We start from the raw sequence: 21,492 nt of genomic DNA, 5'->3' as shown, positions 1-21,492 counted from the left end.
TGATCCTTTTGATAAAGCTTTGCACCGTTTTTCCCATAGCCAACAAAGCACTTGTATGGGAAACACTCTTCCATCAAAAATGATCCAATTATTAAAAGGCTCTTAAGATTAAGAACCTTTTCCTGCTCTCCTTGGGCTCAAAAGGAATTCTGCTGTCAACTTGAACAGGAACAGACCCCCATTATAGGACAAATTAGCATTCTCACTTTAAATCGCAAAGTACTGTGGTGGCACATAAGGTAGCAGTTGCAATCAGAATAAGAGTCAAATAGCTCAGATATCTCTCTAAAGATAAGCATGATTAAAGTTACTCCCCGAATCACAAGCAGATTTGAGCTCTCTCTCACATGAAAACTTGTACAAATATATGTAGCGAGAGGAAGCCTGAAAGCATGATCAGTAAAGTCACCATGGTGGCCACATCATCTCAGAGATCTATACTATCAATATCACAGTACATTTCCCACTGGATGATCGTTCCACTGGGTGACCCTTATCGTATCAAGGTCAATATGCCCAAATAGCATATTCTCACAGTTCCTGACACAGAAGAAACAATTACATTAAGAGAAAAGGTAGTATTTTTCTGTTTGGTTCCAAAACTTTATTGTAGTAAAATTTTATTCACTCACTAGACTGCAGTTGAGTCTGAGCCTTGAAGGGATTCCAATCCCTCCTTTTTTCCATTCTGAAAGAGGGAAAACTGTGTCAGAGGGACTCCCGATGACAACATAAACCCTCTTAAAAAGTAGGGGTGAGATCACTGTTTGATAAAGCCTTATTTCAAATATGGACAGCCCAGTAAAGAATCAAGTATCTTATTATAGGAGCCCATTACAACCTCCTCACTCGTTAGTTTTTAATGGTTGACCTCCTTTGCTAGGCAATCTTCCCTGCTTCTAGCGTAGGTCAAAGATCCCTGCTTTGGCCCACTCTACACAGAGGAAAAAGCAAATATTGCAAAGACAGGAGGCAGTATGTAATGAAAGAAGAAGCTATACAGTAGCTTTCCAGGCCAGATGCCAGATCCATCTACAACCTTAACCATTCCATGTGACTGGTACGCTTAAACAGATGGCAACAACTTAAAGCCAGTCTCACACTGCACTTGAACAGAATAAGAACATTTGTGTAACAAATTTGTTAATAAGACAGACTGCTGTATGAAACAAGGATTCCTCCTAAGCCCTAACATTATAATCTATTGGCAGATCTTAATGAGTACAACTACATAGCTTGGTTGTCTATGAGGTATGTGCAGTAAGCTCATTAGCTTTTAGGGCCTAGTGTTTATAAAGTGAGTACCTATTTGGAGCTTATAATTACCATGGTGTGTAAATTGTGCATCTATATATGCAAACAGTCTGCTATGCTTTTAACTGACTGCTTATGTATGCAAATTAGGTGTGCAATTTTGTGAAAACTCATAAAATCAAGGGTTTCTGATTCTTTGTTGTCTTGCACTTTGGATTGTTACATCCATTTTGCATTCATGTAAATAGCTACACTTGGTGCAGGGCAACTGTGATTTGAGCCCTTAGAGTCTGCAGACAGCAAGTGCACTGATTTAACTAACACTTAACTAAAGCAATTTAGATCATGAAAGTGCAGTCCCTATCGGTAGATGCTCTCAAACAGATTTGAGGTGGGCAAATACTGATTTGGCCTAATTCAGTTCATAACTGAGTTTACAAGTACCTATCCACAGGCTGATTTCACTAAATGGAATTTAATTAGTGCAGTTTCTGTGTGCAGGCCTTAATTAGAGAGATTATCCCATTCTAGAAAAAACTATATTAATTGAGATCACACTTTAACATGACTGTTTTAAAGGGTCGGTAGTTTGCCCTGTCCCTTTCAATAACTGATTAAAATATACATGTCTAGTAAACGCTGGGTGGCCCCCGGAATAAGTAATGGAATACTGAGAGTTTCCCAAAATATACCTGTTAGGTGGTTTGTGTGAAATCAGTTGTTGTTAGTCCATTTCCTCAAACGGGTGTTCACATCACCAGAGCCATGCCAACTGCCATTGTGTCTTGTTGGCCTTCTCTGCATTGATGCTGACGATTGAATGGGACTATCCTTTCACCCTTAGAGCCGGTCCTTCCAGATCAGAATTATGTCACCTGGCCAAATATGCTATATCACTGACTGTACTGTGCCTGTGCTGAAGATAAAAGGCTCCTTCCCGTCTCATGATTATCATTTCAGCACCTTTCACAAGCACAAAGTTCACTTTACAAAACTGAAAATAAGGAATAACAAAAAACAAACAGTTTTTCAAAAGTTCTCTCTCAGCTCATCTTCCATTCTTATTCTGAGCTTGCACCAAGCGCACTGCTGAAACTTACAGCATAGACCATGCCAATTTCTAGACTAGTGGTTCTCAGTCTGTTTCAGGAGATTCATGGAGATGCTTCTGTCACAATGGCAAAACGTTCATTGCTCTCCAAGAGGTAATGCTTCTAAATTGGAGCCAGCTGAGAATTCTTTTGGGGGGTATCCAGAGCCTTTTTTCACTACCTTAACTGAAAAAAGCAACAAATCTCCTTCCTGCCTGGCTGCTTGCCAGTTTTAAGTCTTTGTCAGATATTTCTTTGGTGAATAATCAATGGTAAACAGATCTGCAAACATTTAGGCCTTGATTCAGCAAGGTACTTAAGCATATGCCTGACTTAAAATACAATTAGTCCCGTTACATCAATGGGACCATAGAAGGGTACCAGACCCTCAGGAGGACAAAACCAAGCAAAGTAATCTGAAGATATTAAAGTAATAGGCGCTGCAGGGAAGGAGGGATTATTCAGAACAAATGCATGTAATTCATCAGAGAAGCAACTAATGGTAGATTAAAAAAAGAAGGGATGGAACACAACTAAACAGCTGCATTTGTATTCTTAGCTTGTTTCCTTAATATTGTCTTAATAGGTTTTCATGACATCAATCAGTAGGATTGGACGGTGTGGAATCAAAGTTAGAGGAGGAAATGAGTCAATGTGAAGCCTGCTATCTTAACAACAGTTCGCAATTGTAGGAGACCCTCTGTTCTAAACAGTCATTTAATACAGGGAAAATACAATTTTTATTAAAGTTAGTTTAAAATCAAATTTACACAAGTTAAGAGGGAAGATACTGTACATCTGGGGTCGGGCTTGGCTTATGGAGGATTGCAAGTATTGGTAACCAGGTTCATAAGGTACAAACATAATCACATAAAAAGCATAGATCCAGATTGGGGTGTGGAAATTTTTATAGCTACATCTCCATTTAACTGTCCATTGCCAGATAGTGCCTGCTAAACCAACTGGCCACAATTTCTGTATATAACGAGCATGGAGTGTGGACTTCAGTGGTGGTTAAAGTTAGAGGCTGCTGGATGAGAGAGAGAGAGAGAGAAAATGGGTTTTAAATTGGGAGGGTGGGGGTGTTGAACTGCTTCCACACCAGGACGTTGCACTGATTTAGCTCAGCCGTTTTTTCTACCAAGTTAGTTAAATCTGAAAAAGCTCAGGTTAGACAAATCCTAAGAGCTAGCCCAAACATTTCTTGAACCCCAGCTGAACTACAGTATCAATCAGGGTCAGGAGAGGTGTGAAATGCCTGCACGGCCCTACTTACATTGTCCCTAACTGAAAAAATGTGCCACTGTGACTTCTCATTATAAATCATTTCTATCGGTCCCTAAATATCTACAGAATAATTTTGGATTTCAGATTTGCCATCCATTTAGACTATGAACTAAATAACAATTTTAGTGCTATTAAAATGGCTATAAGCTACAGTTCTTGTTTACAAGGGATATACATGTATGGAGTGTGACGGTAGAATGGATATTGTTCTGATGAGAGTGTAACAGTGTTGAAAGTGTTCCAAACAACATGATTTTTTAATGGGAGAATTAAAACATTAGCAAAATGAAACTTTTACTAAGCATAACAAATGGGTTAAAAAAAGAAACCTGCCTGGTGGTCTGACTCCAAAGAGAGATGCTTGGGCATCTGGAAGTGTCAATTAAATAAGAATATGATGACTTTTGTGAACAGTATGTTCAACCCGATCCAAAGAGAACGCCAGTGACTGCAACTCAAGGAATCAGAGGTACAGGAACTCTCTAGCTTGAGCTGTGAAATCTTACCTGGAGGAATTTACAACATGTAGTTAAGGTCATCTGATCCGCAGTGTCTGATGTTTATCGAGCTGAGTAGAGAAGATTCTGAAATCACTTCCAAACCCTGAATCTGTCTGTGGCACACTAGGCCACCACCAAAGTCACCCCAAGCTGTTTCCATGGCCAGATACAAAAATAAATAGCTAAAATGGGAGGAGAGAGGGCAAATATAATTACAGTAAAAGCTGTTTTATCTGGCACTTCACCAACCAGAAAGCTCTATAACCTGGCATTTCTGATCTTCATTGAAATTCCGGTTTATAGGCTGGTTGGCGCAGGGCTGGCAGGGGGTTGGAGCACAGGAGGTGGTCTGGGTTCTGGGAGGGAGTTTGGGTGTGGGAGGTGGCTCGGGGCAGCGAGTAGGAGATGTGGGGGTGCCAGATGCGGGGGCTGCTCACCTTGGGCAGCTCCCCGCAAGCGGCAACCTATTCCGGCTGCTCCTAGATGGAGGTACGGCAGGCGGCTCTATGTGCTATCCCCGCCCCAAGAGCTAGCTCTGCAGCTCCCACTGACTGGGAACTACGGCCAATGAGAGTTACGAGGGTGGCACCTGCGGGCAGAGGCAGCGTGCAGAGCCGCCTGCCACACCTCTGCCTAGAAGCAGCCAGGACAGCTCGCCACTTGAGAGCTGCCTGAGATTAGCTTCCCTTGGATCTGGCACCCCACACCACCTCCTGCACCCCAACCCGGTGCCCCGAGCCCCCTCCAACACCCAAACTCCCTCCCAGAGCCCGTGCCCTGCACTTCCTCCTGTGTCCCACATGCCAACCCCCAGCTTCGCACCCCCTCCCACACCCAAACTCCCACCCTCTTAGTTAACCAGCATTTTTCACTTACCAGCACTCCCTATTTCCCCAACATGCCAGATAAAACAGCTTTTACTGTAGTTGGCATCACTTCCTTGAGAAGGAAGCTGGTGCCCTCCACAGAAATTATTTTTGTTTTGTCCAAAATTGCCAGAGTCCCTCTAGCTCTGGGTCCGAAATGGTCAGTATATCAGTGTCTAAAACCCACGAAAGGACACAGCAGTTTCTTTCATTAATACTGTGCTATATAGAGGACTTGTCCAAAACACATAAACATACTTCCAATTCTGGGACATTACTGGAAGCAATACGAGAAGGGATAAATTCAGCATCTGAGCCCTGAGCTGGGGAAGAAATCTTGGCTGTATGTGCACTTGGACTTGTTAGATCAGTGTAGAGTGATGTATGGCAATTTACTCTGACTTCTGCTTTATTTTCTCAGGCTAACTGCTCTTCTTCTCCTCCAGCCTTACAGTCATGATTTTTACTAGTGCTTTTGGGAAAACCAGAATCTATATTCCACAGTGCCCAGCAGTGTTACTAGGAGCTGCGGTACTGGGCAATTTTGTAATGCCAGTAACTTTGTTGGATGAAATTAAAATGAACTTGAGAAACTAATGGTTAACATCCCCTCAATAATCAAGGTAAATCACTGTAGATTAAAGCAGTTAAGATTGATCTGAACTCAGGACCTCATACCAAGCACTGCAACAATCTAGCGTGACCAAGACTTGTAAAACTGTTGGGATTGCTGTTTTGTGGATGCAAGGTATTGTATAGGCATGGCTCATGCCATGAACTTTGCAGCAAGTTTGACCTAAATTCTGTGGCAAGGGGCTTGGAGTCCACACCACTCTAGGGAACCAGAATGGAAATTCAGATCGGTTTAAAAATTGGTATTTTACTAAATTGAATATGAAAATGAGTAATAAAATCAGTACAGTATCCCTTATGTTACAGTAACTCCTCACTTAAAGTCATTCCCAGTTAATGCTGTTTCAGTGTTACGTTGCTGATTAGAGATCATGCTCATTTAAAGCTGCGCAATGCTCCCTTATAACATTGTTTGGCAGCCGCCTGCTCTGTCCACTTATTGCAGAAAGAGCAGCCTGTTGGAGCTAGCTGGTGGGGGCTTGGAACCAGGGTGGACCGGCAGCCCCCCTAATCAGCTTCGTTAAGTTCCCTGTGTGGCAGCCACCCAGCAGGCTAGCAATTGCCTGGCAGTTCAGCTGTTCCTCCCCGCACTGCCATGTGCCACTCCTGCCCCCTGCCTTAGAGCTGCTCCTGGGAGCCTCCTGCTTAGTGTGCAGGGGGAGGAGAAAGGGGGGCTAATGTCAGGGTGTCCCCCTCCCCCCTGCTCCTGCCCGCTTACCTATCTCCATAGAGCAGGGAAGGGACACGGCAGGGCTCAGGACAGAGGGAGCTTGCTGGCAGCAGCTGCTGTCTCAACTTCCTGATCTACTTAAAAAGGCAGTGTACTTAGTGTGGACTCACAGTGCTTAAAGGGGCAATGTGCAGCTCGCTCGCTCTCTCTCACACAGGGTGTGTGTCTCTGTCTGCCATATTGTCTTCTCTCCCTCCATTTGTGCTGCCTTGTGGAGTGTGAGGCTACATTAACAACAATTTGTTGACCCTTGAGGGCCAGCCAACTGCTAGTTCATCATTTAGCAGTAAGGCATTTCTCTGGGAAATATCCCTCCCTCTTTCACCCTCTAACTTCACCACCTCAACCAACCTTCACAATCATCATTGCTGTGTACAGTATTGTTTGTTTAAAACTTAGTGTGTGTGTGTGCACGTGTGTGTATATATATATTAGTCTTTTGTCTGATGAAAAAAATTTACCTGGAACCTAACCACCTCCCAATTTACATTAATTCTTATGGGGAAATTGGATTCACTTAACATCATTTCACATTTTTCAGGAACATAACTACAACGTTAAGTGAGGAGTTACTGTACTTGAATTGATACTAAATGTAAGTAATGTTATGATTCCCCAAAATTTTACATTGTCAATGTGCTGCAGAGCTTCATATTGAAAATGCGTAACTGCACTGTATAGTTTGTTGAGGGAAACCAGTAATTTTGGGATAGCAGGATGTTTTGGCATGGGAGGCAGTTTGGAACTGTGGGATGAGTACATAAACTGGTTGTTCCTGCTAAAATGATCTGCCATTAAACATTTAATGTTAACAGACCCCCTAAGATGAATGGCGCAATGCAGACCTTCTTTAGATTATTGTTTCAGGTATTTGCAGACTCCGAAAGATTTCACTGAGAACTAGGTTTTATTGGGATTTCATTTAAAAAATGAACACTTTATGCAGCAGACAAGGCCCTAGGTACAGGCATTCTGAGTTCATGGCATTCCAATGATTTGTTATGATGAATTTCCTCATATACACAGGGCCACGGAAACAAGGAAATTTAAATTAATGTAATAAGCAGCAAGACGCGATTTTCACTTTGTTTCGCCACTCTTCTGATTTTAAATTCTCAAACATTTCTTACTGTAATGCAGTAGCTGGGAATGGTCTCTCCTCCACTTAGACACAAGTGGCACAGATCCATACAAACAACCCTTCCACACCCTTCACAGCCACTCATACAAGTCTCTTTCCATTCACCAGTATACATACATAACCACAGACAAAAGAGTATGTACTAGATGCAGCTGTTTAATTATCAAATTTATTAGGATCCTGGATTTTTATAGCCAACATGATACTTCTCTCCCAAACAAACATAATTCAATAAAAACATGACAAAATGCAAGAGAGAAGGTATGGATGGGCCAGCTCTGATTAAATGGACTGTGCAGTCCTCGCAAAGGCTGCAAGGACAGCTCTCCAAATCCAGTGCTGAAGAGCAGTCACTATCAGTTTGGAGTCCGGGACTGCAGTAGGGCTCCATTTAACCCATCAGACCTAGAAAAAAGCTCAACTTAATGCACTCCAAAAAAGTCCAGCTAGTTATGACAATGTTCAGTACCTTGTAGGAACTTCACTTCCATATATGTCCTTTGACTTCTCTAACCTCATTATTTAATGGAAATGGAGCTTTTTCCTCTTGTAACTCCAGAAAACAGGTGCTAGGTGGTCAGCACTGACTACATGCAGGGATCATGGAGTTCCTTACGAGGCAATGTCTCCATAATAGACTTATACTGGCCCTCCTTCAGGAAGTGCTGGACCAGTTTTCGTGCATGGGGAGGGGGGGAGGTGGAGCAGTTTCTCTAGCATAACTGAACAGTTCTCATTCTAGTAACCAGCAAAAAAATGGTGACCACAATCATAGAGCCCTAAACACTAAGATTTGTCCACTTTATGTGTGCGCTCATGCCTCCTTAGAGTGCCTGACTCTGTGAAGGAATGACCGCAGTAAGCACAAGAGTAGGGTTTTTCTCCAGTATGGATCCGCTGATGGCGCTGTAGTGATGCCAGTCGTGTGAAGGTCCCTCCACACTCCTCACAATAAAAAGGGCGCTCTCCAGAGTGAGTCTGTTGGTGCCTTTTCAACCTCAGTAGTTGGACAAAGGCCATACCACATTCTTGACATTTATATGGTTTGTCCTGTCGATGGATCACCTTGTGTTTCGACAGCAGATTAGGTTTACGGAAACCTTTGCCACACATAGGACAGATGTAAGGTTTAGACTCTTCTTCCCCAGGCTTTTGATTTTCTGAACACTGCTGGTCAGTATCCTCACTGCCATGCTTCTTTTGGTGCAATGTTGACCATGGGTTCCTAACCATGCCATTTCCCAAAACTACCTTGGAGCGCTCAATCTTGTGGACATTGCGTAGGTGCCTCCAGACGTCAGCTGTGCGGATGAACCCCTTGTCACACTCCGGACACTTGTGTGGCCTGTCACTAGAATGAATGAGCTTGTGCATTCGCAAGTTCGCAGCACGGAAGAACTCTTTGCTGCAGATGGGGCATCGGTATGAATGCTCTGTCAGGTGGATCTGGTTGTGTTCTTTTAATTCACCCAATTCCTGGAAAGAGGCACCACACTTCTTGCACCTATAAGGCAAAGCTTCTCCAGTGATGGGCTCCAGGTCCTCCTCATCAAAAGCATCAACAAGAATGATGTTTTCATCACCCTCACTTAATCCTCCCTGAAGTTCCTCAGAGGAATAGAACTCCAGATCCTCATCTTCACATTGCAGGTCAAAGTTGGTGTTGGAGGTGACAAAGACCCCAGCTGTAGTCTCACCTCGCTTCCGGTAGTAGGTCTCATAGGTTTCCTCATCTTCACACTGCAATTCTACAGGGAGTTCTTGTCTGCCTGAAGGTCCAGCAGGGCTACAACCAGGACTGCATGGCTGAGAGGAGTCTAATTCTACCTCCAGCTGGAGGCTAGATTTGTGACCCACCCGCTCAGAGGAATGACTGGAGTCATCCGAATGCTCCTCACCTGTGTCATAAGTGTTGTTATTGGACTCCCAGTCCACCTCGTCCATCCTGTGGCATCATATATGGAGATTATATATGGCTTAGTGTGGATGTAAAAACAGCATGTTCTTATAGTCCTTCATGATTGGCTCATCTCGTTCTCAACTCCAATCACAGCCCTCCCTAGAAAAAACAGGAGATGATTTCATTAACCAACTCGCCAACATTCACATTAAGTAAAGCAAAACAACCACAATAGAGATCTTTTTCGGGTGAACAGAATACTATTGAGATTGTGTATTAGTTTCAATGTAGGGAACACTGGGTAGTTTACTGTGATCACCAAATGGAACATTTCTGTATCTCCATAAAGTTAAATCCTCTATTTTAATTGGATCTTTACTGCAAATTTGAATAATTAAGGTAACAACTACTGGTTTCTCTAGCCTTAAAAAAATACCATTAAGAATTCCTATAATTTCTGTTTTAGAATTTGATAACGTGGATTCATCCACTTCATATATTTGGTGATCTGAGATTTGGTTTTGAGTTTTCCCTTGTTTTGTAATATGATTTAGGAATGTGGCGGGGTGACGACTCACCAACACGGCGCCTCCTGCTAGTTGTCCAGAGAATTCGCTCTTTTCCATCTCAGAGCGCCCTCTGCAGGCCGGTGTCTTGCCTGCCGCTGGCCCCGTGTCCCTCCTGGACCCTGGTGCCCTTTGCCCTGGGGTTCTGCCCCAGCAGTAACCCCCAATATGAGTCTCCCCTCCTTGGGGAACCCCCAACCCTCTAAACCCACCTTGCTCAGTGGCTACTGCCCGCCATCATCTAGCCCCCACTCACTGGGGCAAACTGCAGTCTGTAAACCACTCATCATTGGCAAGGGGGCTTGGACCAGCTGCCATTGCCTATTTCTGGGCTGCTCCTCTGCAGCCCTAGTACCCTTTTGTAGGCCTTTAACTAGGCCTGCAGCCTGGGGTTTTGCTAGGTTGGAGCTCCCCAGCTCCCTCTGCCCTTCCCCAGCACTGCTCCACCCTAGGTACCATCCTCAGCTCCCAGCAGCCAGGTCCTTCTCCCTCAAGAAGCTAAAGAGAATGAGTGTTTCAGTCTCTGGCCCTCAGCCCTCCTATAGGGCCAGCTGTGGCCTGACAGGGGCGTGACACCACCTGTGACTGCTTCCCCCAATCAGCCTAGCATTCCTCAACTGCAGCCCGCTCCAGGGCTGCTTTAACCCCTTCAGGGCTGGAATGGGTTGACCACCCTACTACAAGAAACTACAACATCCTCTCGCTTAATGTTGTTTTGATCTTATGTCCCTACTTAATTACAGAACATGCTCCATTTAAAGTTGTGCGATGCTTTGCTATAACGTCATTTGGCTGCCTGCTTTGTCCACAGCTGGCAGCCCCCCCATCAGCTCCCCTATGCCCCCCCCCCAACGCCTCCCATTTGCCGGCAGACCCTGTGTCTTCCCCCTCCTCCTGCCCATGGCAATCAGCTGGCTTGCAGTGTTCAGGAGGGAGGGGGGAGGAGCAAGGACTCAGCGTACAGGCTCCCCCTCCCTCCCCTGCTTCCCAAACAGCGCAAGCCAGCTGATTGCCGTGGGCAGGAGGCAGGGGATGGAGAGAGGGGGGAGCCTGCATGCCAAGTCCTCGCTCCTCCCCACTCCCTCCTGCCCCCTGAACGTTGCAATCCAGCTGATTCCCGCAGGCAGGAGGGAGGGGGGAGAAACAAGGACGCAGTGCACCTCCCCTCTCCCTCCTGCCCGCGGCAATCAGGTGGCTTGCGGTATTCAGGAGACAGGGGAGGGTGGGGGGAGGAGTGAGATTGCAGTGTGTGCAGTAAAGGGGGAAGGAGAAGAGGCAGGTTAAAGATGGGGGTTTGGGGGAAGGGGTGGCATGGGTGGGTCAAGGGTTGCACTCCCCACCCCTGGTGCTTGCAGAGTAGAGGAAGCGGCCACTGCTGCTGCACAAGGTGCTTCTCCTAGCCTACAGCACCTTCAGCCTCCTTGCCTGCCTCACTGTCTCCAGTGCCAGCGGGCTGTGTCTGTGTGGGGTAAGGCAGGGGCACCTCCCAACTATCCTACTGTACTGTACTTTATGGCATAAGAAAATTTTCCTGGAACCTAAGCCCCCCATTTACATTCATTCTTATGGCAAAATTGGATTCACTTAACATTGTTTCACATAAAGTCACATTTTTCAATAAGATATGACTTCTTAGATCTGAGATTCATTTTCCCTGGTAAACATTGATCCTGACAAACTTTTCCACACAAATAAACCATATGATTTTTTCATATTAAATGCTCAGTAATGACCAACAGCCTGCCAGGATACATAACAGAAGCAGCAAGAACATTTTATGATCTATTTTTGCTGCTGTTGTTTTTGGGCCACTCTAAAACATTACTGTACTCTAATTTCTTTCTGCTTTTCTAGAATAGAGTATCGTCTCTGACTCCTAGCCAGTAGTAGTCATTCTGGGGTCTAGTACAATTTATAAAATATTTTAAATTGCGTCTCTTCAATATTTAAATCCCTGCCAGCCATGTTGCTTCTTTTATGTTATTTGGCCTATTTCTTTTCCAGCCATCTAAAGTTTCCATATCAGACACCCCCAGCCATTCCTGAGCGAACAGCAAACATCCTTCTTCCTTTACATGTGGGTGGGACTGACATAGTCAAAGTTATTCAAGTGAAGATCTTACACTTAACTCCCAGGACAGACTCCCTTCACTACACAGGGCTTTGTTAGAAGATTCATATTAAGTGTTCTCTTTGCATTGCTAGAGAGATATAATTTTGTATAAGTGACCATCAGGCACTTTATTACCCCATGCCCTGACCCTGCTCCCCGGGCGAGCAGGACAAGCCCCCACTCCCTGGCAGGAGTGCCAGGTGGGGGAAGCCCCCCACCCCACCTCATTTCCCAGCAGGAGCACTGGAGGGGTGGGGATGGTGGGGGGAGAGTGCAGGTGGAAGGGGTGGGAAGTAGCCCCCACTTGCTCTGGCTCAGTGCCCCACAAAACAGAAAACTGCCTCTGAATACCAAATCAACAGCCCCTTCCCCCAAGTCACTGACTTTCCCCATACATACTCTTCTACTCATTCTCTTATGTATAGTATGTGATTTGCCCCTTGCTTGTCCTATCACCTTCCTTTTCTGTCCCATCTTTTCCCCCCTGCTCCAGGTGATTCCCCAGCCCCACAACTTCCACACCCTTATTTGTATGTATTTGGTGTTCAATGTCCCTTCACTTGAATCCTTGCACTTTCCTGTGTGCCCACTAACTTCCACCCATTCTAATTCATTTTTTTTATTGCCTACCCATTTTCTCATTCTCCCATATATGTTATCATCCCATCTTCTTCCACACATTCACATACCTCACAGGGCTAAACCTGTGTAAGTAAATTGTTTCAGGATGTGGGAACCATGTGCTATCCTAACTCAGTAATGTGTGTCACTTATTCTCCTTGGAAGAATCTGGTGTCATATCCCAATGGAGAACTGCTCTAAATACTGCTTGCACTAGACCAGGGGTTGGCAACCTTTCAGAAGTGGTGTGCCGAGTCTTCATTTATTCACACTGATTTAAGGCTTTGTGCGTGCCAGTAATACATTTTAAAGTTTTTAGAAGGTCTCTTTCTAGAAGTCTATAATATATAACTAAACTATTGTTGTATGTAAAGTAAGTAAGGTTTTAAAAGTGTTTAAGAAGTTTCATTTAAAATTAAATTAAAATGTGGAGCCCCCCGGACCGGTGGCCAGGACCCAGGCAGTGTGAGTGCCACTAAAAATCAGCTTGCGGCTGCCTTTGGCACATATGCCATAGGTTGCCTACCCCTGCACTAGACACCTCATGCTGAATGCACTACCAGTATAATATGTTAAACAGTAAACTGATCTCATAAGAACACCCATACTCGGTCAGACCAATGGTCCATCTTGCCCAGTATCCTATCTTCCGACAGTGGCCAGTGCCAGATTCTTTAGAGGCAATAAACAGAACAGGGCAATTTATCAAGTGATCCATCCCCTCTTGTCCAGTCCCAGCTTCTGGCAGTCAGCAGTTTAGGGACACCTAGAACATGGGGCTCTGCCCCGATCATCTTGCTAATAGCCATCGATGAACCTATCTTCCATGAACTTGTCTAATTCTTTTTTAATCAAGTTATACTTTTGGCCTTCACAACATCCCCTGGCAACAGATTCCACAGGTTGACTGTGCATTGTGTGAAGTACTTCTTTTTCTTTGCTTTAAACCTACTGCCTATTAATTTCATTGGGTGACCTCCTAGTTCTTATGTTATTTAACCCTTCACATAACACTTCCTTATTCACTTTCTCCACATCATTCATGATTTTATACACCTCCATCATATCCCCCCCCGCTTTCTTGTCTCTTTACTAAAATGATCAGTCCCTCCTTTTTAATTTCTCCTCATATCGAAGCTGTTCCATTCCGCTAATCATTTTTGTTGCCTTGTGCTGTACTTTTTCCAATTCTAATATTTTTTTTTGAGACGGAGTAACCAGAACTGTACGCAATATTCAAGGTGTGGGCATACCATGGATTTATATAGTTGCATTATGATATTGTCTGTCTTATCATTTAACCCGGGCCTGCACAACTCAAAGTAGCGAGGGCCATATTACTCCAAAGAAAACAGCTGAGGGCCGAAACCCCCCAGCCCTGCCGAAACACAGACCCCCAACCCCCCAGCGCCGCCCAGCCCCACCAAAACATACCCCCTCCAGCGTCGCCCGACCCCGTGGAAACAACCCCCGCGCCCACTCGGCTCATCACCCTCCCATGAAATAAGGGGAGGGGAAAGGGGGGACAGTTTGAAGGGATTTTCTGGGGCTATGAACTAAGGGGAAGGGAAAGGGGGGCAGTGTGAAGGGATTGGATGTGACTGTCCAACACACAAACACAGGGGCCGCAGGGAGCTGGGGGGGGCAGTGTGATAGGGGCTGGGGAGGGGGAAGGTCCCTCGACCAGGGAAGGGGGCAGCAGTTGGGGCAGGGCAAGTGCAACACACACACACACACCCCTCCCCCAGGGATTTCTGGCTGCCCACAGACAGTTCACCCCCCCCCCCCCCGATCACAACGGAGGTCGCCCTGGGACCAACCAGTGCAATAGCCACTTCGGCCTGCCCCCAACCGAAGGGAGGGTTGGGGAGGGGGGTGTCTCGGCCCAGTCCCCCTGCCCCCACCGGAGCTGCGGCTCAAACCCAGGCCAGGCATCCCACCCCTCACTTGGCACTTACTGGTTCTGCCTCGTGCCCAGCGCTTCCCGCCTCAGCGGGCCCCAGAAGTGACGCACCTGCTGTACACCAGGCGAGGGGAGCGAGAGACGGAGACGTGCGGTTCTGGCTGTTAGGGCGGTTGGAGCGCAGTGCGCACGGGGCTGTGAGGCGGGGTCCCCACCCAGGCAGGGGACAAACCCAGCAGCTCCCCCCCACTGCTTGCCCACAGGCCGCACAGTGAGCCCACGCAGGCTGGGGGCCGCATGTTGTGCAGGCCTGATCTAACCTTTCCTAATGAGACCTATATTCTGTTGGTTTTATTAACTGCTGCTGCACACTGATCTGATGTTTTCAAAAAACTATCCATAGTGAATCCAAGATCTCTTTCTTGAGTAGTAATAGCAAATTTAGACCCATAGTTTTGTATATATAGCTAGGATTATGTTTTTCAACATTGTTTGCTTTACATTTATCAACAATGAATTTCATCTGCCATTCTGTTGCCCAGTCACCTAGTTTTGTGAGATCCCTTTGTAACTCTTCAGAGTTTTGGCCTTAACTATCTTGAGTAATTTTGTATCATCTGTGAACTTTGCCACCTCACTGTTTACCCCCCTTTCCAGATACTTTATTAATATTTTGAACAGCACTAGTTCCAGTGCTGAGCCTTGGAGGACCCTGCTATTTACCTCCTTCCACTGTGAAAATTGACCATTTAGTCCTACCCTTTGTTTTCTAGCTAGTGTGCCATGAGAGCACCTTCCTTCTTATCCCATAACAGCTACTTGCCAGCAGGTTAAAGAAGTATGGGCTAGATGAATGGACTATAAGGTGGAAAGAAAGCTGGCTAGATCGTCAGACTCAACGGATAGTGATCAATGGCTCCATGTCTAGTTGCCAGCCGGTTTCAAGCGGAGTACCCCAAGGGTTGGTCCTGGAGCCAATTTTGTTCAATATCTTCATTAATGATCTGGAGGATGGCATGGACTGCACTCTCAGCAAGTCTGCAGATGACACTAAACTTGGAAGAGTGGTAGATACACTGGAGAGTAGGGATAGGATATAGAGGGACCTAGACAAATTAGAGGACTGGGCCAAAAGAAACCTGATGAGGTTCAACAAGGACAAGTACAGAGTCCTGCACTTAGGACAGAAGAATCCTATTCGCTGTTTCAGACTAGGGACCGAATGGCTAGGAAGCAGTTCTGCAGAAAAGGACATAGGGGTTACAGTGGATGAGAAGTTGGATATGAGTCAACGGTGTGCCCTTGTTGCCAAGAAAACTAACGGCATTTTGGGCTGTATAAGTAGGGGCATTGCCAGCAGATCGAGGGACATGATCATTCCGATCTATTCGGCATTGGTGAGGCCTCATCTGGAGTACTGTGTCCAGTTTTGGGCCCCACACTACAAGAAGGATGTGGAAAAATTGGGAAGAGTGGAAAAATTAGTAGGGGGCTGGAGCACATGACTTATGAGGAGAGGCTGAGGAAACTGGGACTGTTTAGTCTGCAGAAGAGAAGACTGAGGGGGGATTTGATAGCTGCTTTCAATTACCTGAAAGGGGGTTCCAAAGAGGATGAATCTAGACTGTTCTCAGTGGAACCTGATGACAGAACAAGGAGTAATGGTCTCAAGTTGCAGTGGAGGAGGTTTAGGCTGGATCTTAAGAAAAACTTTTTCACTCAGAGAGTGGTGAAGTACTGGAATGGGTTACCTAGGGAGGTGGTGGAATATCCTTCCTTAGAGGTTTTTAAGGTCAGGCTTGGCAAAGCCCTGGCTGGGATTATTTAGTTGGGGATTGGTCCTGCATTGAGCAGGGGGTTGGACTAGATGACCTCCTGAGGTCCCTTCCAACCCATATATTCTATGATTCTACTTTGCTTATGCCAAAATATGCCAATATTTTTATGGCCGACCTGGAACAACGCTTCCTCAGCTCTCATCCACTCACGCCCCTTCTCTACCTACGCTACATTGATGACATCTTCATCATCTGGACCCATGGGAAGGAGACTCTGGAAAAATTCCACCACAATTTCAACAGCTTCCACCCCACCATCAACCTCAGCCTGGATCAATCTACACGGGAGGTCCACTTCCTAGACACCACGGCGCAAATAAGTGATGGTCAGATTAACACCACCCTATACCGAAAACCTACCAAGCGCTAAGCCTACCTTCATGCCTCCAGCTTCCATCCCGGGCACACCACACGATCCATTGTCTACAGCCAAGCACTGAGGTACAACCGCATCTGCTCTAATCCCTCAGACAGAGGCCAACACCTACAAGATCACCAAGCACTCTCAAAACTACAATATCCACACGAGGAAATAAGGAAACAGATCAACAGAGCCTGACGTGTACCCAGAAGCCTCCTACTGCAAGACAAACCCAAGAAAGAAACCACCAGGACTCCACTGGCCATCACATACAGTCCCCAGCTAAAACCCCTCCAACGCAGCATCAGGGATCTACAACCCATCCTGGACAATGATCCCACACTTTCACAGGCCTTGGGTGGCAGGCCAGTCCTCGCCCACAGACAACCTGCCAACCTGAAGCATATTCTCACCAGTAACTGCACACCGCACCATAGTAACTCTAGCTCAGGAACCAATCCATGCAACAAACCTCGATGCCAACTCTGCCCACATATCTACACCAGTGACACCATCACAGGACCTAACCAGATCAGCCACACCATCACCGGTTCATTCACCTGCACGTCCACCAATGTAATATACACCATCATATGCCAGCAATGCCCTTCTGCTATGTACATCGGCCAAACTGGACAGTCTCTACGGAAAAGGATAAATGGACGCAAATCAGATATTAGGAATGGCAATATACAAAAACCTGTTGGAGAACACTTCAACCTCCCTGACCACACAACAGCAAATCTTAAGGTGGCCATACTGCAGCAAAAAAACTTCAGGACCAGACTTCAAAGAGAAACTGCTGAGCTTCAGTTCATTTGCAAATTTGACACCATCAGCTCAGGATTAAACAAAGACTGTGAATGGCTTGCCGACTACAAAACCAGTTTCTCCTCCCTTGGTTTTCACACCTCAACTGCTAGAACAGGGCCTCATCCTCCCTGATTGAACTAACCTCGTTATCTCTAGCTTGCTTCTTGCTTGCATATATAGACCTGCCCCTGGAAATTTCCACTACATGTATCTGATGAAGTGGGTATTCACCCACGAAAGCTCATGCTCCAAAACATCTGTTAGTCTATAAGGTGCCACAGGATTCTTTGCTACTTTGCTTAAGAGCCTTTGGTGAGGGATCTTGTCAAAGGCTTGTTGAAAGTCCAAATATACTATATCCCATATGGGCAAGGGTGACCCAGGTTTGTTGACCCTTTCAAAGAATTCTAACAGATTGGTGAGGAACAATTTCCCTTTACAAAAGCCAACTTGACTCTTCTCCCCCAACACATCATGTTCCTTTATGTGTCTAATTATTCTGTTATTTACTATAGTTTCAACCAATCTGTTTTGTACAAAAGTTAGGCTTATTGGCCTGCAATCGCCAGGATCGCTTGTGGAGACCTTTTAAAAATTGGCATTACATTAGCTATCCACTAGTCATCTGTTACACAGGCTGATTTAAGCAATATATTACATACCACATTTCTGCAGTAGTTCTGCTATTTCACATTTGAGCTTCTTCAGAACTCTTAAGTGAATACCATCTGGTCCTGATGACTTATTACTGTTTATCAATTTGTTCCAAAACCTCCTCTAGTGACACCTTAGGCCAGGGCAGTTCCTCAGATTTGTCACCTAAAAAGAATAGTTTAGGTGGGGGAATCTCCCTCACATTCTCTGCAGTGAAGACCAATGCAAAGAATTCATGTCCACAATGGCCTTATCTTCCTTGAGTGCTCCTTAAGCACCAAAATTGTCCTGTGGCCTCACTGATTGTTTGGCAGGCTTCCTGCTTTTGCTGCACTTAAAAAAAAAAAAAAAAAGAATTAAAAAAAAGGTACTGTTAATCTTTTCCTAGTTACTCTTCAAATTTACTCACCTGCCTAATTATACTTTTACACTTAACTTGGCAGAGTTAATGCTCCTTTTTAGTTTTCTCAGTAGGATCTGACTTCCAATTTTTAAAGAACGTCTGTTTGTGTCTAACTGCATCTCTTACTGAGGAAGTGGGTATTCATCCACGAAAGTTCATGCTCCAAAACGTCTGTTAGTCTATAAGGTGCCACAGGACTCTTTGCTGCTTTTACAGATCCAGACTAACACGGCTACCCCTCTGATATTTGACATCTCTTACTGCTGTTTTGCCACAGTGGCATTTTTTTTTAAGGTCTCTTACTGTTTATTTAAGGTATACACATAGTTTGAACCACTAAAATGGTGTTTTGAAAAAGTTTCCATGCAGCTTGCAAGCACTTCACTCTTGTGGCTGTTTAATTTCCCTGCTCAACCTTAAATCTCAGTAGTACAACCACTCCACTACAACTGTCATAAACAGATAGCTAAGGGTTAATGTCTCTTCCACCTGAAGCACCTGACCAGAGGACCAATCAGGAAACCGGATTTTTTCAACTCTGGGTGGAGGGAAGTTTGTGTCTTAGTCTTTGTTTTTCTGTCTGCCTGCTTTCTCTGAGCTTTGGAGAAGTAAGTCTGTTTTCTAATCTTCTGTTTCTAAGTGTAAGGACAAAGAGATCAGATAGTAAGTTATATGGTTTCTTTTCTTTGGTATTTGCATGAATATAAGTGCTGGAGTGCTTTGATTTGTATTCTTTTTGAATAAGGCTGTTTATTCAATATTCTTTTAAGCAATCGACCCTGTGTTGTGTCACATTAATACAGAGAGACCATTTGTATGTATTTTTTCTTTCTTTTTATATAAAGCTTTCTTTTAAGACCTGTTGGAGTTTTTCTTTACTTCAGGGAAATTGAGTCTGTACTCACCAGGGAATTGGTGGGAGGAAGAAATCAGGGGGGAGATCTGTGTGTGTGTTGAATTTGCTAGCTTGATTTTGCATTCCCTCTGGGGGAATAGGAAAGTACTTTTTGTTTCCAGGACTGGGAACGGAGAGGGGGAGTCACTCTGTTTGGATTCACAGAGCTTGTGTCTGTGTATCTCTCCAGGAGCACCTGGAGGGGGGAAGGGAAAAAGGATTATTTCCCTTTGTTGTGAGACTCAAGGGATTTGGGTCTTGGGGTCTCTAGGGAAGGTTTTTCAGGGGGACCAGAGTGCCCCAAAACACTCTAATTTTTTGGGTGGTGGCAGCAAGTACCAGGTCCAAGCTGGTAGCTAAGCTTGGAGGTTTTCATGCTAACCCCCATATTTTGGACGCTAAGGTCCAAATCTGGGACTAAGGTTATGACAACAACACTAGTAATAGTTCCAATACCGGACACTAAAAGTATATGGAAGCGGAATATGGGAAAGAAAAAAAAAAAAAAAAGGTCAAAAGGGACCAGAGAGGACTGTCTGGAGATGATGAAGGAAGGTGGAGAAAAGACAGCAGGGGAAGGAGGAGAAATCAAGGGAGAAAGATGCTCTGCCAAGACACACAGAAGAAAGTTCCCACCCAGACAACCCTCCCAGCAGACACACCTGCCTCCAGCCCAGCTCCCTTCAGTCCCGTTATCAGGCAGCGGCTCCAGGGACGGGACGGGCTACATCGCCCGACCTAAGCGACAGACACCGACAGGGAATGAGCCTTGCGGGGCCGGTCCCCCCGCTCCCTGCAGCACCGTGACCCGCTCGCCAGCCGCCCGCACAGCCCAGCGCAGCGCAGCCCAGCCTCGCCCCGCCCCGCCCGGGCCAACACGCTCCCTCTGGCGGCTGGTTCCCCGGAGCGCTGCCCCCGCCCGCCCGGCTGCTCTGGGTCCCCGGCCCCGGGGTCGCGAACACCGGCTCTGCCCCCGGCGCTTCTCGCGGGGACCCGGCCGCCTCCCGGGCGTGTCCTGCCCCGGCCCCTCCCCCCGCGGGGCGGAGCCCACCCTGCGCTCACCCGGCCGGGGTAGCGGCCGCTGCCGGCAAGGGGCTCTGGCCTCGGGGCCCACCTTGCGGGGCGGCCCCGCACCTCAGCCCGAGGCTGCCGCCCGGAGCTCCACTGGGGCCGGCCCAGGCGGGAGAACGGAGCGGGGCAGCCCCTTACGCCGCGCCGGTGATCCAGAACCCCCACCCCACTGCGCAAGCGCACAACTGCAGCAGCGCATGCGCGTAGCCGCGCCGAAGCCCCTGGTACTGCCGTTACTGCCCGAAGTCCAACAAAGCCCGGGGGGCTCCCTATGCACCGGGGGGGGGGGGGGGGAAGAGGAGCTGTGTATGCAGAGGGTGGAGGTGCCGGGGGGTTCCCTGGGCTGGGCTGGGGGAGTGCAGAGGGTGGAGGTGCCGGGGAGCTCGGGAGAAGGCGGCGGCCTGAAATAGGGTGTGAAGTGGGGCCGTTTTTTTGATTTTTTGTTTAGCCTTCCCCGTGCTCGCATCAGCCGTGAGCATCACTTCCCCCCGGGGCACTCACCTCTGCCAGCCTCTCTGCTCTTTCCACCTCACTGCGTGACTGCAGAGCTGCCTCGAAGAGCTTCCTGGCACTTAGTGCTTCACAGACAAGCCCCCGCCTGGGAAAACGTTGCTTTAGATCCTTGAGCAGCGTTTTTCTTAGTTTTACACCAAAGGGCACCTTGACTCCAAACCTTCTCTTCCTGCTCTATCCCCAAACACAAACAGCTGTCCTGGGCAGCAGCCGCACTGTCCCCCCTAAAAATGAACAAGGCAAGGATAGTATTTGCCCACCATGAATGTTACTTCAAATTTTGGTTGTGTAGTCTCCCCTTCCCTAAGCCTGGGTAGCAGAGGAAATGTCACTGGCCCC

The 21,492-nt window shown here is 46.5% G+C and overlaps 1 protein-coding gene across 2 annotated transcripts; it reads right to left on the bottom strand.

Moving 5' to 3' along the window:
- Positions 1 to 7,653: 7,653 nt before the first annotated feature.
- On the bottom strand, positions 7,654 to 20,714 carry LOC115655741 (zinc finger and SCAN domain-containing protein 22-like). 2 transcript variants are annotated; one of them, XM_030571494.1, is made up of 2 exons: positions 20,632 to 20,714; positions 7,654 to 9,561 (listed from the first exon to the last, which is right to left on the bottom strand). In XM_030571494.1, the coding sequence occupies exon 2, from the start codon at positions 9,444 to 9,446 to the stop codon at positions 8,289 to 8,291; it is 1,158 nt and encodes a 385-aa protein (XP_030427354.1). In that variant the 5' UTR covers positions 9,447 to 9,561; positions 20,632 to 20,714; the 3' UTR covers positions 7,654 to 8,288. The 2 variants fall into 2 exon arrangements, with proteins under 2 accessions (XP_030427354.1, XP_030427353.1); XM_030571493.1 differs by lacking the exon at positions 20,632 to 20,714 and adding an exon at positions 20,232 to 20,411.
- Positions 20,715 to 21,492: the final 778 nt, after the last annotated feature.

Source organism: Gopherus evgoodei, chromosome 8, assembly GCF_007399415.2.
Source record: "Gopherus evgoodei ecotype Sinaloan lineage chromosome 8, rGopEvg1_v1.p, whole genome shotgun sequence".
In the NCBI taxonomy this organism is placed as follows: domain Eukaryota; kingdom Metazoa; phylum Chordata; order Testudines; family Testudinidae; genus Gopherus; species Gopherus evgoodei.
Note: the sequence above shows the minus strand (reverse complement) of the source record. Positions and strands in the feature narration are given on the sequence as shown.

Bases quoted from the DNA above. Each gene is read 5' to 3' on its own strand.
- LOC115655741 (XM_030571494.1), bottom strand. From the start codon at position 9,446: ATGGACGAGGTGGACTGGGAGTCCAATAACAACACTTATGACACAGGT.